Source organism: Hyperolius riggenbachi, chromosome 3, assembly GCF_040937935.1.
Source record: "Hyperolius riggenbachi isolate aHypRig1 chromosome 3, aHypRig1.pri, whole genome shotgun sequence".
NCBI classification, from domain to species: domain Eukaryota; kingdom Metazoa; phylum Chordata; class Amphibia; order Anura; family Hyperoliidae; genus Hyperolius; species Hyperolius riggenbachi.
In genome coordinates this window covers 144675772-144690061 of record NC_090648.1, presented here as the reverse complement: position 1 = coordinate 144690061, position 14290 = coordinate 144675772, and the positions used below count along the sequence as shown (strand labels likewise).

Here is a 14290-nt window from a genome sequence, read left to right as displayed (position 1 = left end):
TAGAGTCGCTGCTTAAAATTACAAGTTGGGTACTAGAATAACTGAATATTAATTTCCCCTACCTTTAAGATAAAGGACATGATACCTTATGTACCATATAAGATGTTACAGCTCACTTACAGAAAATGTCCCATTAATGCAGTGTCCAGGCATATTTTTGAATAGCAGAGATGGGTAGCCCTATTCATTTGTATTGAATAGGGCTGAAAAGCTCTATACCCCCCATCATGGGCGGCAGCACCTGTTCCTGTGTGATCACATCCTAACACTGCGCTTATACAGGTAGTGAACAAGCTGTAGTATTGGGTTGGTCTCTGCTTGAATCAATAGTTTGACTCTTTCCCCACTGGATTAAAACTAATGCCCTCTGGATTTATAATCATCCATAAATTAAAGGGAACCCAAACAACAACAACAACAACAAAAAAAAAAAAAACATTTTAACTTGCCTGGTGCTTCTACCAGCCCCCTGCAGCCGCCCTGTGCCCGCTTCCTCATGGAACGATCCTCCAGTTCCCTGCAGTGGCCAAGTTTCATTTTCGATTTTCTCATACTGAGCATGATGCTCTTGGCGCGGGAGCATGATTGAGGATGCATGCAGCCGCAGTGGCAACCCACTTGGCTGAGTCACCGAGTGGATAGTTCCGTGATGGCTCGGGCACAGGGTGGCTGCAGGGGGCTGGTAGACGCCCCAGGTAAGTTAAACACTTTAAGTTCACTTTAGGTTCCCTTTAAGCAAATATTAGTCTGCATTACAAAAATAGTACGAAGATTAATAAAACAACTGCTAAACAATGCATGAGATTGTATTGTAAACAGAAGCAAAATCAGGATAACAAGAAATTACACCGCAATAAAAAAAATAAAAAAATAAAAAAGATTAAAATGTTTTGAAAAACACAGACTACTTTTAAAATAAAGTACCGGTAAATCCATTGACAGTCATGCTGTCCAGCAATGTATCAGTCAACTGTCTGGTGCTGCAACTCAACTTCAACGACCAGGTCTCCTTGCTTGAGGCCTCTTTCACATTAGATAACACGTGCACAAACACAATTTTACGACCTGCAGGGTGACGTCAGGAAGTTGTGGTGCGCCGCCGATTAGCATCGGTAGTTCTAATTCACCCGACGGGAAACCGCTGGCGCTGGACGTAATGCTCCCAGATGCATTACAATTTACAACACAACGCTCCAGAACGCTTGGTTTCATATTACCTTTCTAAACGCATCATAGACGCGATCCGTCAAAACGCACGGATCAGCTCCCAGTGTGAAAGAGCCTTAAGAGCCATAGATGACGTCATTGCACTTCAGACAGTAAACAGATCTCTAGCATCACTAAATGAAGTGTACAGTAATCCTGGGTGAAATCACCGACCAAATATGATCACTGTTGTCACATGGGATCCCCCAAGGGAAAATATTCCAATTTCTAGGCACCAGAGATCTGCCATTTTCAGGAGAAAGTAAAGCAAGTAACTGAGTACAGCATTTTAGAAGGTGGTCATCCACTTATCAATTTCTCCTATCGATATCCGGCAGATTTGATCACTTGATTGAATCTGCTAAAAATCAATGCCACAAACAGTGCCTGATCGATGTTCAACTGAAATCGATTGAATTGGTTGATCTTGCCAGATGGAACATGATGCTGGATCAGTTCTGGGTCAGGAAAACGGCAGAGATCTACTCATCCCTGCTTGTCCCCTCCCCCTTCAGCAATAAGCATGTATGGGGCAACAGTACTAGAATATATAGTTACAATCAATCTTACTGCCCCATAACACTTTCCCTACATATGTATAAGCATTCTGCACTCCACAGAAGAAAAAACATTGTAAGCACTGACCTGACTATAACTCCTTAATATGCCAAGACATATTCAAAAATATATCTGGTGTAAAAAAAATAATAAAAACGTAAAATAAGTTATAAGTATGCTGTAGAACAGCAGTTCTGCATGCGTGCCTGCCTTTTCTGCAAAAAACAAATACCGTCCATTTAAGAAATGCATAATTGTACTTGGGCATAGGTTTTTTTTGGAAGTTAATCTGCATCAAGGACAATGCGTTTCACAGCCAAATGATGTTCAGGTGAAGAGTACAGTGAAGAGTACAGCCTCATCGAGTCTGTATTATACTGCACTGTAATTGACCTCATGAAGCAGCGTTTGACTGTGAAACCTTGCTGCAGAATAAAGTGTTTTTAATTATACTTGAGTCACACATCAATCTTGCTATAAAGTTAGGCCAACTCTTACCTTCATTTTTAAACTGTTTTTATTCATTTTAAAATTTCCTTGGGCGTCTCCAGTCCTATTTTCATATCACACCAGTTGGAGGGCATTTTATGATTCATTATAAAGTTAACACCCTAGCCTGAGTGGACACGGTACTTCCCACATGCGCTTATGAGCGGTTGCTTTGACCAGCAACCCAGGCTTGCAAGTATCCAATTTACACTTTATATACCTACACCGTATTTGATTTACCCCATTTCACTGGATTGGGCTCCTGGTGTGCCCTTTCTTTTTTGTTTGCTTCTCTACAAACCCAAATTTTCAGTAGGAGAGCTTTTTTGGCCCTTCACAAAAGCCGCTGAGGGTTCTGGCTCTCTATGACTCACATGGGTTCTAAACATCTTTTTATCTTTGAAGTCTCACCATAGACCGATATCAATGTATGCCTTACAGCAACGAAAACAGTACGTAACAAATTGCCTGCAAGTTATACAGCTCAAAAGCTATGAAGTTATGATTTGCATATTCACTCACAAACCTGAAGTGATGCATTATGGGAGTAGCCTTGATCACAAAGAGGAGAACACTATTATAAAGGCAAAAGCTGAATGCAACAGGCAAAGAACAAAGACATCCTAAAAGTGAACTCATCATTAGACAGCTCCCATGCACAGGACACTTAAAACAAACCTTTCCATTTCCACTAATGAAGCAACACCAAGTTATAAAAAATACAAGATGTAATGACATTCAAGAGCATCTGAGCAAATGCAGCTTCTTCCCAATGCAACAAGTCGCCAAGGTGGATTGTAAATCAAATGGGAAAATGACAGCAGGAGTGGTATTGATGGTGGTATTGACTCGAGCACAATATAGAAATCAATATCAGTGCAGCTGGTAATGTACAGCTTACTTGCTTTTGCCTTACCTAAACTTGTGGGCTTTATAAGTTCATCTAGAAGATCATAAAAGGGCAGTTTCTGCAGTTTGATATCCGGGTGGACAGGATGGAGGTTGGATGTAAGGTGTGGGAGATCCAGTTCGTGTTTGGGCCCAAGAAGGGACACTGGCAGCAGTGGGGAAGAGTTAGGGTGGCCATCATATGAAAGCTGAGGAATGGAGGATGGTGACATGTTGGCTGGCATGGTGCTGGAGTGCACACTCTGTAGTGAGAAGTCCGCAGGGGTAAGAATTTTTAAGGGAAACCTCCGCCTATACAATTCCTTGATTTTCATTTGTACAGCAGGACTGCAGCCAGCCTTTAACAAGTGCAGAGCTTTGGTTAGGAGTTCGTGTTTCCGACCGTGTTTGTTGCGTCCTGCGTACCCAAGTAGTACTTGCAGCTCAGATACGCGAAGGCTCATAACCATTTGCTAAGGAAATAAAAATAAAAAAGAAAGTTAGAACAAAGCAAAACAAAAGCTTCCACATATATTCTCAGCTTCTACAGAAATTATATCTGATTTTTGAATTTGTGACAAGGGAGTGCTTTAACTAGACAAATTACCAAGGGGACCTTCACAAAAACATTAGCTGTAAGACACTAAAGAACATCGGCACCTCAACCTGCCTCTTGCCATAAAAAAGGTAAACCATGCATATTTGTTTGAATACAGGAAAAGTACCTTTTCCTGATATGTGCCCAGTGTTCTACAGAACTGTAGCCGAGTACTATCTTCACTTTGGTGCCATATCTTAACAGCTGAAGTGTCACTCCAGCCCTGTGGGCATTCCTGGGCAGGGGAGGTGATGTAACCTTTAAGAGGAACAATACTGAAAATACTATAATGAATAGTTTTTTTCCAGTCTTATTTTACAAGTAATTGAAAAAACTGTAATGAGGGATATGGAGGCTGCCATATTTCCTTTTAAACAATACCAGTTGCCTGGCTGTCCTGCGGATCCTCTGCCTCTTAAAGCGGAATATAACCCTGAATTTCAACTTTGCTCTAAAACATTATTTACAGCATATTCTATGCAAAAAGCATTTTTTTTTACTAGACCAGCATTGGAAGGGTTAAACACAGAGGTTTTAAGTTCCGAGCAGAAGTTCAGATAGTTACATTCTATTTAGTTATATGTATATATTTAGAAATGTTACACACTATTTGGCTGTCCTCCAACTCCTTCTACGTGAGAGATGAGTCACAATAAACACTTAGATACTTTTTGTTTACACAAATGTATCTAACTCAAGTTCGGATGCGTCTGCAAAAATCTCCAGGGACTTTAAAGCCCTGTGTAACCCTTCCAATGCTGGTCTAGTAAAAAAAAAAAAAAAAAAAAATGCTGGTTGCATATAATATACTGTAAATAATGTTTTAGAGCAAAGTTGAAATGCAGGGTTATATTCCGCTGTAAGGGGCCCATACAGCTAACGATTTTCCCACTGATATACAGCAGATTCGATCACTGATCGAATCTGCTGTGAAATCTTTGCACAAACGCTGACAGAACGACAGATTTCCGTCTGAAATCAATCGTTCCCTCAGATTCCCGTCGAGCCGTCCATGCGGAAGATTTTGCTCGATCTCCGGCGGGTCGGGAGTGTGTCCATAACGGCGTTTGAATGCCCAACGACCGACGCTAGCGGCAATAAATTACCTGCTCCGTCGGCTTGAGTCCCCTGGTCTCCACTGTCTTCTCCGCTGGGCTCCGACCGGCTTCACTTCCTGTCCCGGCAGGAAGTTTAAACAGTAAAGTGCCCTCTACTGTTTAAACTTCCCCCGGCAGTAAGTTCAGTGAAGCTGGAGCTGAGAAGACAGCGGAGACCGGAGGACTCGCGCCGGCCGGATCAGGTAATGTATGAAGGGAGGGGGGGGCGGAAGCTTCACAGATGATGCAGAAATCGATTCACAATCTGTTTGCAGTAAAGGCAGCCATACAATCCCTCTCTGATCGGATCAGAGAGGGGTCTATCTGTTGGTCCATTTGATGGGAAATCGACCAGTGTATGGCCACCTTAATACTTTCAGCCGTAGACCCTGAAACACAGGTGTTTGACATTGTCAGATCTGACAATATTAGTTGCATGCTCGTTTCTGGTGTAATTCAGACACAACTGCAGCCAAATAGATCAGCTGGGCTGCCAGGAAACTAGCATTTTTTAAAAGGAAATAAACATGGCAGCCTCCATATACCTATTGTTACAGTTGTCCTTTAATGTTAGCCCATTGTAAAATTATTTCCTCACCCGATTTACAACCTAAAATTTATCACAGGTGGCGACATCTTTAGTCCTGTCAGGTGCAGCTTTGCAGAATATTTGATTACTGAGAGCTCCAAAGCCAATGCAGCTAATACCTGGTCTCCCAGAACCCTGCACTGGGTCACCTGGTTCAAATCCCAGGCAGGGCACTATCTGCAAGGAGTTTGTATGTTCTGCCATGATAGGGATTAGATTGTGAGCTCCTCTGATGTTGGGCATACACGACACTTTCTTTCCTTATCAATCGAGCCGCTGATGGCTCGATTGATAATAACCGACAGGTCCGATGACCTGCCGGATAGATTCCCCGCTCGATCCTCGACGGTGGACAATAGCGGGGAATAGAGCGGCTAATAAGGAGCGGCGGCAGGGACGAGCGGGAATCGATCCACGCAGACGAACGGGGATGCGCCGGCGGCTCGACCTGGTACATAATTGCATCCAGTAACGTGCAGTGTATGCCCAGCATTAGGGACAGTTAGTGACAGGGAAAAAAAAAAAAAAAAAAAACTAAATATACTCAAACATCACTGGAAGGGCAGATCTACATACAATACCCTGCCCAGCTGTGTGTCACAGACAGTGCATACCATAGGCGTGTATGACTTAACCCGTTTATGTATTTGACAGCCTTTGATTTATTTTTGGAGCCTGATGCCATTTTCATATAGCCGGATGATATTTTCTTTTCTTCATGTGTTATCTTTACTTATTGTTATATGCCTCTTGCCATGTACATGAAGATGCTGCTATTCTTTATTGTGCTTCAATACATGTTTTTGTTGGAAGCACATGGGCACCAGGAAAGCCAGGCAATTGCCATCATATCCTTATACTAGTCTCCTGAACACTCACTACAGGGTCACTTTAGCCTTGATTTGGGGTTCCTACTTACTAACAATCCCACTGTTTTATCAGTGCTTGAACTTCAAAACTCCAGACCTTACGTAAGGAGCTGCCAGAGTGACTGCATATCAAGACAGCGTCCTGCTGGCCTCTGTCTCACTCCCATTTAATGTATGTAGCTGGCTTAATAAGATGCATGCTGCATTTATCCCTTTTTCTGTGAAGCCAAGCAATAGCAACAGGAAGTGAAACTCAGCATGATCAGCTAGCAGTCAGGTGATTTCTGCTAAAAATTCCTGAAACAAGAAGTAAAGAGTGCACTCAATATAAAGGTCCAGAATATTTTCAGGTCACCAGCCAACTATCTTTTTCTCTTTATTACCAGGCACCCGATTCCTGAAATTATCCATATTAAAAAAAAAAAAAATAAGGCATTGCACGTAATATATAATTATTTTCATAAAAGTACCCTAAATAAGGGCCTGTACACACTGAAAAACGCAGGCAAAAACGCAAGCGCATGCGTTTTTAAAGTGACTGTAGTTTTAAAAACGCATGCGCTTTTGCCTGCGTTTTTTGTGCGTTTGCGTTTTTCTTGTAATTGCTGATTGGCTAAAGAATCCTTTGTTTTTTTTCTAGTTTACATTTCAACAGGAATCAGGACATTGCAGAGTCTTCTGGGATACTGACTTCTGAAAAACGCAGGCAAAAACGCAAGCGCATGCGTTTTTAATGCGTTTTTCATGCGCTGCGCTTAAAAAAAGCGCAGCAGGCACTGCGTTTGCGTTTTTTTAAAAACGCATCGCACCAGTGTGTACAAGTCATCACGATTTTCATTCTTTTCCAAAAGACCTTGCGTTTTTAAAAACGCATGCGTTTTTAAAAACGCAACGCAAGCACAGCAGTGTGTACAGGCCCTAAACTGTGCGAAAAAAATAAAGAAATCTGGATTTATCGGGGCCCCCCCCCCCCCAAAAAAAAAAACACACCCCATTGTAGGCTTTAATGAAGCTTTTAATACAATGATAAACATTCTGACTGAAACAATGAATTTCAAGCACCTTCGACCATTTTTATAAATTACTTCAGCTCCTTAAAATGTAATGATAACTTTGATCAATTCCAAGATACCAATTAATAGTGCATGAAAATCCACATTGATTCGATGGTAGCTGATGCAATATGTAGTACATCAAGCAGCTTTGCAGAGTGGCTACATACTAGCTCAGGAAAAAATAAAAACAAAAAAAAACCGCTTATATAAGTAGAGAAATACTTGCTCTACTTACATAACATGTATTGCACTGTCCATGTTTTGATTTTAGTGATTTTTTTTTAACAGAAAAAAAGCCCAAAATTACTTACGGTAATTTCTTTTCCAGAAGTCGGAAGGACAGCAACCCTGAGACATGTCTCCCTCCACATTCACTGGACAGGAACTAGATTAAACAATTTGCATAATTAGGTAGGCAGGGCACACACATGTATATATATATCGTTATGTCCTTACCCCCTCAGTTAATAAAAAAGACTCCGCACATAATGATGCTTCCAATAACTTTTAATAAGAATAGCGGTGGGTAGTAAGGGTGCTGTCCTTCCGACTTCTGGAAAAGAAATTACCGTAAGTAATTTTGGGCTTTCCCAGAACGTCTCAGGACAGCAACCCTGAGATGAAAAACAAGAAATAATATTTAGGGAGGGATTACAGCCTGCAACACTTTTCTGCCGAACGTTAAGTCGGCACTAGACAATACATCTAGCCTATAATGTCTCACAAAGGTGTTCTGACTTGACCAGGTGGCTGCCTTGCAAATTTGCTCAACTGATGCTCCTGCCCTCTCTGCCCAGGAAGTTGATACTGCTCTAGTAGAATGAGCCCTGACCGCCGAAGTCAGCTGTTTGCCTTGTTGAGCATAAGATAGAGATATAGCCTGCTTGATCCATCTGGCTATGGTTGATTTTGAGGCCTGTTTACCCCTGAACTTTCCGGCAAATAATACTAATAATGCATTGGAAGTCCTCCAGGACTTAGTGCGCTGAAGATACTCCAGAACACATCTTCTAACATCTAGGCAATGTAACTTCTGTTCCTTCTGATTGGAAGGGTTATTACAAAAGGAAGGCAGAAAAATTTCTTGAGATCTGTGGAATTTCGAAACAACCTTAGGTAGGAAGGAGGTATCTAGACGAAGTGTAATTCTGTCGTCACTTATAACACAATATGGTTCGAGAATTGACAATGCCTGCAATTCCCCCACTCTTCTGGCTGACGTTATTGCTAGAAGAAAAGCAGTTTTGATAGTTAAAAGTTTATCAGAACTATCCACTAATGGTTCAAAGGGTGGCTCACATAGCCCCTGTAGCACAGTGTTCAGATCCCAAGATGGCACTCTACTATGGATTGTAGGTCGAATCCTCCTGAGTGCTTTGAAGAATCTGATGATATCTTCTTCCTCTGCCAATTTTCTGTCAAGAAAGACTGTTAATGCTGAAACTTGTACCTTCAATGTACTACTACTTAGACCTTTCTGGAATCCATCTTGAAGAAATTCTAAAACTGAATTGGAATGACCAGTATCTCTAGAATTCGCCTCACACCAATTGTTGTATACCCTCCAGGCTTTAGAGTATATTTGGCGCGTCACCTTCTTCCTGCTTTGTAACAGTGTTTCCGATAACCTATTAGAAAATCCCTTACTTTTCAGTATTCGCCATTCAGGCTCCATGCTGAAAGATGAAGAAGGCTCAGATTGGGATGCACCGCTGGTCCCTGAGTTAACAGGTCCTCTTGATCTGGAAGGATCAGATGATCCGTAGCTAACCGTTGTAGCAGAGCAAACCACGGTCTTTTTGGCCAAAACGGGACAATCAAGATTGCTTCCGCCTGGTCTCGATAGATTTTGTTCAGTACTCTGGAAATCAAATGTAGAGGCGGAAAAATGTACATTCTGTGATGGCTCCAGCTGATCGAGAAGGCATCTACTACCCATGGTTCGTCTTGGGGACAAAGAGAGCAAAACATCCGGCATTTCGCATTGCTCTTTCTGGCGAATAAGTCCACTTGAGGAACAATCCAGTGTTCTGTCAACTGATGAAACACCCGGTCGTTGAGACTCCATTCGTCCTGGGACAGACTGCATCTGCTCAGGTAATCTGCTAGGCAATTTAGTGTCCCCTTCAGGTGAACCGCTTTTATAGACTTGAGACTGCGCTCTGCCCAATGCAGAATCCTTGATGCCTGCTGTTGCAGTGACTTGCTTCTTGTGCCTCCCTGGTGATTTATGTATGCCACCACTGTACTGTTGTCTGTACGTATCGTCACGTGGGTTTTCCATATCTGTATCTTGAATGCTAGTATGGCTTCCCAGACTGCTTGCAGCTCTCTGCTGTTCGAAGACCTGTTGCTGATCCGGCTTGACCATTGTCCCTGAGCTGTCAGAGAGTCCAGATGCGCTCCCCATCCCCAAGAGCTCGCATCCGTTGTTATGATGTACTGGGTTGGAAACTCCCAAAGATTCCCTGTTGACAGATGTTGTGGCTCCGTCCACCACAGTAGTGACTGCTTGACACTCCAAGGAATCATCACTCTCTTGTCCAGGGAGGAGAGATGCTTGTCCCACTTTGATAGGATCCAACTCTGGAGACTTCTGGAGTGGAGTTGACCCCACTGTATTGCAGGGAAAGATGAGGTTATTGTGCCCAATAAGGCCATCGCTTTCCTCAAGGATATTGTTTTCAGACTCTGAAAAGAGAAAACAGACTTTAACAACAAGGAAGATCTTTTGTCAGGTAGAAAAAGTCTCTTATTTGTAGTACATATCTCAAACCCCAAAAATTCCATCTTTTGGAGAGGCTGAAAGGACGATTTTTCCCAATTAATTAACCACCCCAATGTCTGAAGGAAGTCTATGGTGGACTGAGTCTGGGATCCCACTAACTCAACAGAAGGTCCCCAGATAAGTAAATCATCCAGGTAAGATATTACTTGAACAGACTGAAGCCTAAGCCCTGCCAAGACTTCTGCCATGATTTTTGTGAATAGCCATGGAGCCGATGATAACCCAAAGGGAAGGGCGACAAACTGAAAGTGTCTTACCTCTCCTTCTAACACCACCGCAAATCTCAGGAACTGTTGTGATTCCGGATGAATCGGCACATGCAAATACGCATCTTTTAGATCCAATGATGTCAGATAGGAGCTGTCTTGTAGTAGGTTCAATACTGAGCGGATGTTGTCCATCCGAAACTTTCTGTATCTTACTGCGGTGTTTAGCCTTTTTAGGTTTAAGATGAACCTGTAACTCCCTTGAGGTTTCTTTATTAGAAAGACTGGGGAGTAAAACCCCAGTGTTTCTTGACATTTTGGGACTCTCCGTATAACCCTTTTTTCCAATAGTAAGCTTACTTCTGACTGGAGGGCCTGGGCCTGAACTGGAGCTCTTGGGGAAGGGGTCACCCAGAATTGAGATGGTGGTGGGGCTATAAACTCTATCTTGTACCCCTGGAGAATAATGTTCAGTAACCACTTGTTTTCGAACTTTAACTGCCACTGTTCGAAAAAATGAGCTAGTCTGCCCCCCACTGGAATTCTGGCGTCATTGTTTTGTTGGTTGACCTGTAGAGGTATATGGAGTACTGGGTTTGGAACGCTGGGACTTGTTGGGAATCCATCTTCTTCTCTGGTTCCCCTTGTTTTCCTGTTCGCTTTTCCCTGAAACACGAAAGGAACGGTTAGGGCGGAAAATCTTTCTTTTATATGGGAAATTTTTCTTTTTATCAGCGGACCTCTCAAGTGTTTCTTCTAACTTGGTTCCAAATAACAAGCCCCCTTCACATGGAATACTACACAATTTTGATTTAGATGAGGTATCTCCCTGCCATGTTTTCACCCAGATTCCTCTTCTGGCAGAATTAACTAGGGCTGTGGTTCTTGCTGTGAGTCTGACTGAATCATCAGCTGCATCTGATAGATAGTTTGTTGCATGTAAAATTTTTGGGAAAAAATTCAAAAGTTCCTCCCTAGATACCCCTGAGGCTATCTGAGACTGGACTTCTACTAACCAAATTTTTAAAGATCTTGCTACCGCTGTAGATGCAATAGAGGGTTTGAAATTTAAAGATGCTGCTTCCCATGCCCTCCGCAAAATATTGTCCATTTTCTTATCGATAGGGTCTTTTAAACTACCAAAATCTTCGAATTGAAGATCTGATCTCCTGGATACTTTAGAAAGAGATGGGTCTAGTTTGGGTGCAGTCCCCCAAAACCTTTGGTCTTCAGGGCTATAAGGATATCTTTTATTTAGTGATTTAGGCCAGAAAGCCCTCCTATCTGGATTATCCCACTCTTTCCTGATAATCCCCTTAAGACTACTATGCACTGGGATGAAAGTCACTTGGGGTTCTGACAATGTTTCATACATCTGATCTAATGGAGATAAAGTCTTTTGCTCTATAGTAATACCCATGGCTTCATGCATGGCTGCCAATAACTCCTTCATAAAGTCAGTGGAAAAAGCAAATTTCTGATTCTTTACAGTTTTTTCAGCAGATTTTTCAGTCTCTGAGGGTATCTCTTCCAGAGATGAAATATCCAATTCCCCTTCTGACATTTCTGAATCTTCAGAATCGTCATCTTTCCTTTTCCTTTTTAAAGTAGGGTCCCCTATAGGAACTGAACCTGAAGGACCTGGGATATCTGATACTGCCGGGGCTGCAGAGACTGCTGCAGGCACTGAAGGCATTTGTACATTAGATACTGCAACCTCTGGAACCTTGATAGTCTGCACAGCAGACGAAATTTCAGATCTAATCCATCCTTTTAACTCCTTTAACATAGTGGGGGTTTCTTCTCTAACCACCTTTTTAGTACAATCTTGGCATAATACTTTTGAAGAGGATGACATAATTTCCACATATAGCACATTTTTTCCCCGATTTATGTGTTGCTTTAGAACCAGCATGTGGTGTAGTCTTGTCAGTTTTATCAGGTTTATCAGGCTTGTCAGGCTTATCAGCTTTGTCTTGTCTTGACCCAGATTTGGAATCTGATCTTTCCATTTTAGGCTGTAATAAAACAAATAAATACCAGCCATTAGCTCAGCCAAGCCTAATAACCCTCCTAAGGGATATGTAAACAATTACCACAATGTTACATACCAGAGAGGGTACGGAACTTGTCTCCACAGAGCCCTGGGAGGAAGATCCACCGGCAGCCTCCATAGTCAAACACAAAGTGAGACTAGGACATCAGCTTAATAGCTGATTTAAATAATTGCTTAATGCCCAACCCTTCTTGCATTATGCAAACGTTAATTCCTACCTGCTGTAGTAATCCCCTTAGCGTTCCTCCAGGCAATCCCCTGCAGCTGAGTGTGATGTGTCAGCAGACGCTGACTTCCATGCTGCAATGGCCGCTGGAACGCACGCCGGGTCAGGAACTTCCTGCTTCCGGCTTTCCGACTTCCGGTCACGTGAGGCGCCTGTCACGTGACCCTGGGGCGGGCAACTTCCGGATTCAGACGCCGCTTGTCCTCCGAACACAGCACAGGGGGAGAGGCCAGTGCGTGTAGCATGACCCCGCGCTGAGACAACTAGCCAGCGCCGACAAAGGGGATCACACCAGCCGCGGCTCCTGTGGACTCACATGGGTGGCCAGCCTTACCCCCTACATCTAGCATCCTGCTGGACAGGAAAACAACTGAGGGGGTAAGGACATAACGATATATATATACATGTGTGTGCCCTGCCTACCTAATTATGCAAATTGTTTAATCTAGTTCCTGTCCAGTGAATGTGGAGGGAGACATGTCTCAGGGTTGCTGTCCTGAGACGTTCTGGGAAAATATCCTTCTTAGGATTTCCCATTTTAAGTGTGGCCATTTTGAAGCCAATCCTGATGTCATTTCCTGCCCTCTCCTCTGCCTGATTTGCCCACCCTTCACTATAGAAAGTGCATTGTCTCAGCATGAGAAATATTGGCCAGATAGGAACAGAGGTGTGAGGGGAAAAACAGGAGGGAAAGAGGCTTTGGCCAATCAGGCTGCATGAGTTAAGTCTGGGGGGAAATAGAGAAGCAAAAAAAAAGGACAACCCAGCATGCTCTGCAACCAACTTCATTTTTGTGTACCAAATGGTGTGTAACAAATAAGAGTCAGGTAAACTGGGCTAATTATCATTTATCATCAAGTAAAGTAAGTGATTTTAACTTTTGGATTGCCTGGTTAGCATCCTTATTACGTGTTTACCAAATAAAAATAAAGAATTGATATTGGATTTTGTGCCTGACAGTTACACTTTAATGCTGGGAATACACAATGAGATTTTTCAGTCGATTTACTGGCCGATCTTATTTTCGATCGATTTTTATCAGTTTCCATTCACTTCTATGAGAAATCAATCAGAAAAAAAAAAATGATCGAAAATAAGATCAGACATGTCAGAAATTATCTATCGAACCATCTATCTGCTGGGGAAAAACAAGAACGAATCAACAAACAAACAAAAAAATACTTATGGTGTATTCCCAGCATAACACTTCAAATGTAATGGTTTGTAGTCTCATAAATTCCCATTCCCTTCCTCTATCCTACTCTCTCCTACCTTTCTTATCTTATTTACAGGTATATGGGCATCTTGCTTTAACTAGAGATTGGTGATTGTAATACATTGACTGACTATGTGAGATACTGTTTAATTATGGTATTATCTTCCAATATCATATTTCTTGAATTGGTCTCAAACAGGCCCTTTTAGAATGCCTCTTTCAAGACACAACTAGTACTTTTATATAGTTGTCTATATGCTATTTTATTCATTTTATGTTTCTTGTTAACTTTTTACTTGAAAATAAAGTTGTATTACAAATAAAAAAAATAGAATGTTCCAACACATTGTCTGTTTAATAAGATTCACTAGAACCCCATATTAGCTGGGTTTTGGTGCATAGATCTGCCCCCTATCAGAAAATTGTTCTGGCCTTTTGTCCATAATATA

The 14290-nt window shown here is 42.2% G+C and overlaps 2 protein-coding genes across 3 annotated transcripts in view; both read right to left on the bottom strand.

Moving 5' to 3' along the window:
* The window catches only part of PIAS1 (protein inhibitor of activated STAT 1), a 77316-nt gene that overhangs the window by 53410 nt on the left and 9616 nt on the right, over positions 1-14290 (bottom strand). For both annotated transcript variants that reach the window (XM_068275043.1, XM_068275044.1), the window contains exon 2: positions 3170-3614. In XM_068275043.1, the coding sequence (XP_068131144.1) occupies positions 3170-3614 (445 nt within the window). The remainder of the gene's footprint in view (positions 1-3169; positions 3615-14290) is intronic.
* LOC137560747 (uncharacterized) lies at positions 7652-12132 on the bottom strand. Its single transcript, XM_068271897.1, has 3 exons — positions 11717-12132; positions 10395-10627; positions 7652-10040 (listed from the first exon to the last, which is right to left on the bottom strand). The coding sequence occupies exons 1-3, from the start codon at positions 12130-12132 to the stop codon at positions 7990-7992; spliced, it is 2700 nt and encodes an 899-aa protein (XP_068127998.1). The 3' UTR covers positions 7652-7989.

Coding starts and splice junctions, on each gene's coding strand:
- LOC137560747 (XM_068271897.1), bottom strand. CDS start 12,132: ATGTTAAAGGAGTTAAAAGGATGGATTAGATCTGAAATTTCGTCTGCT. Junction 10,628..11,716: donor TTATCTCCATTAGATCAGAT/GTATGAAACATT, acceptor TTTACTCCCCAG/TCTTTCTAATAAAGAAACCT. Junction 10,041..10,394: donor CGGTGGTGTTAGAAGGAGAG/GTAAGACACTTT, acceptor TTCTCTTTTCAG/AGTCTGAAAACAATATCCTT.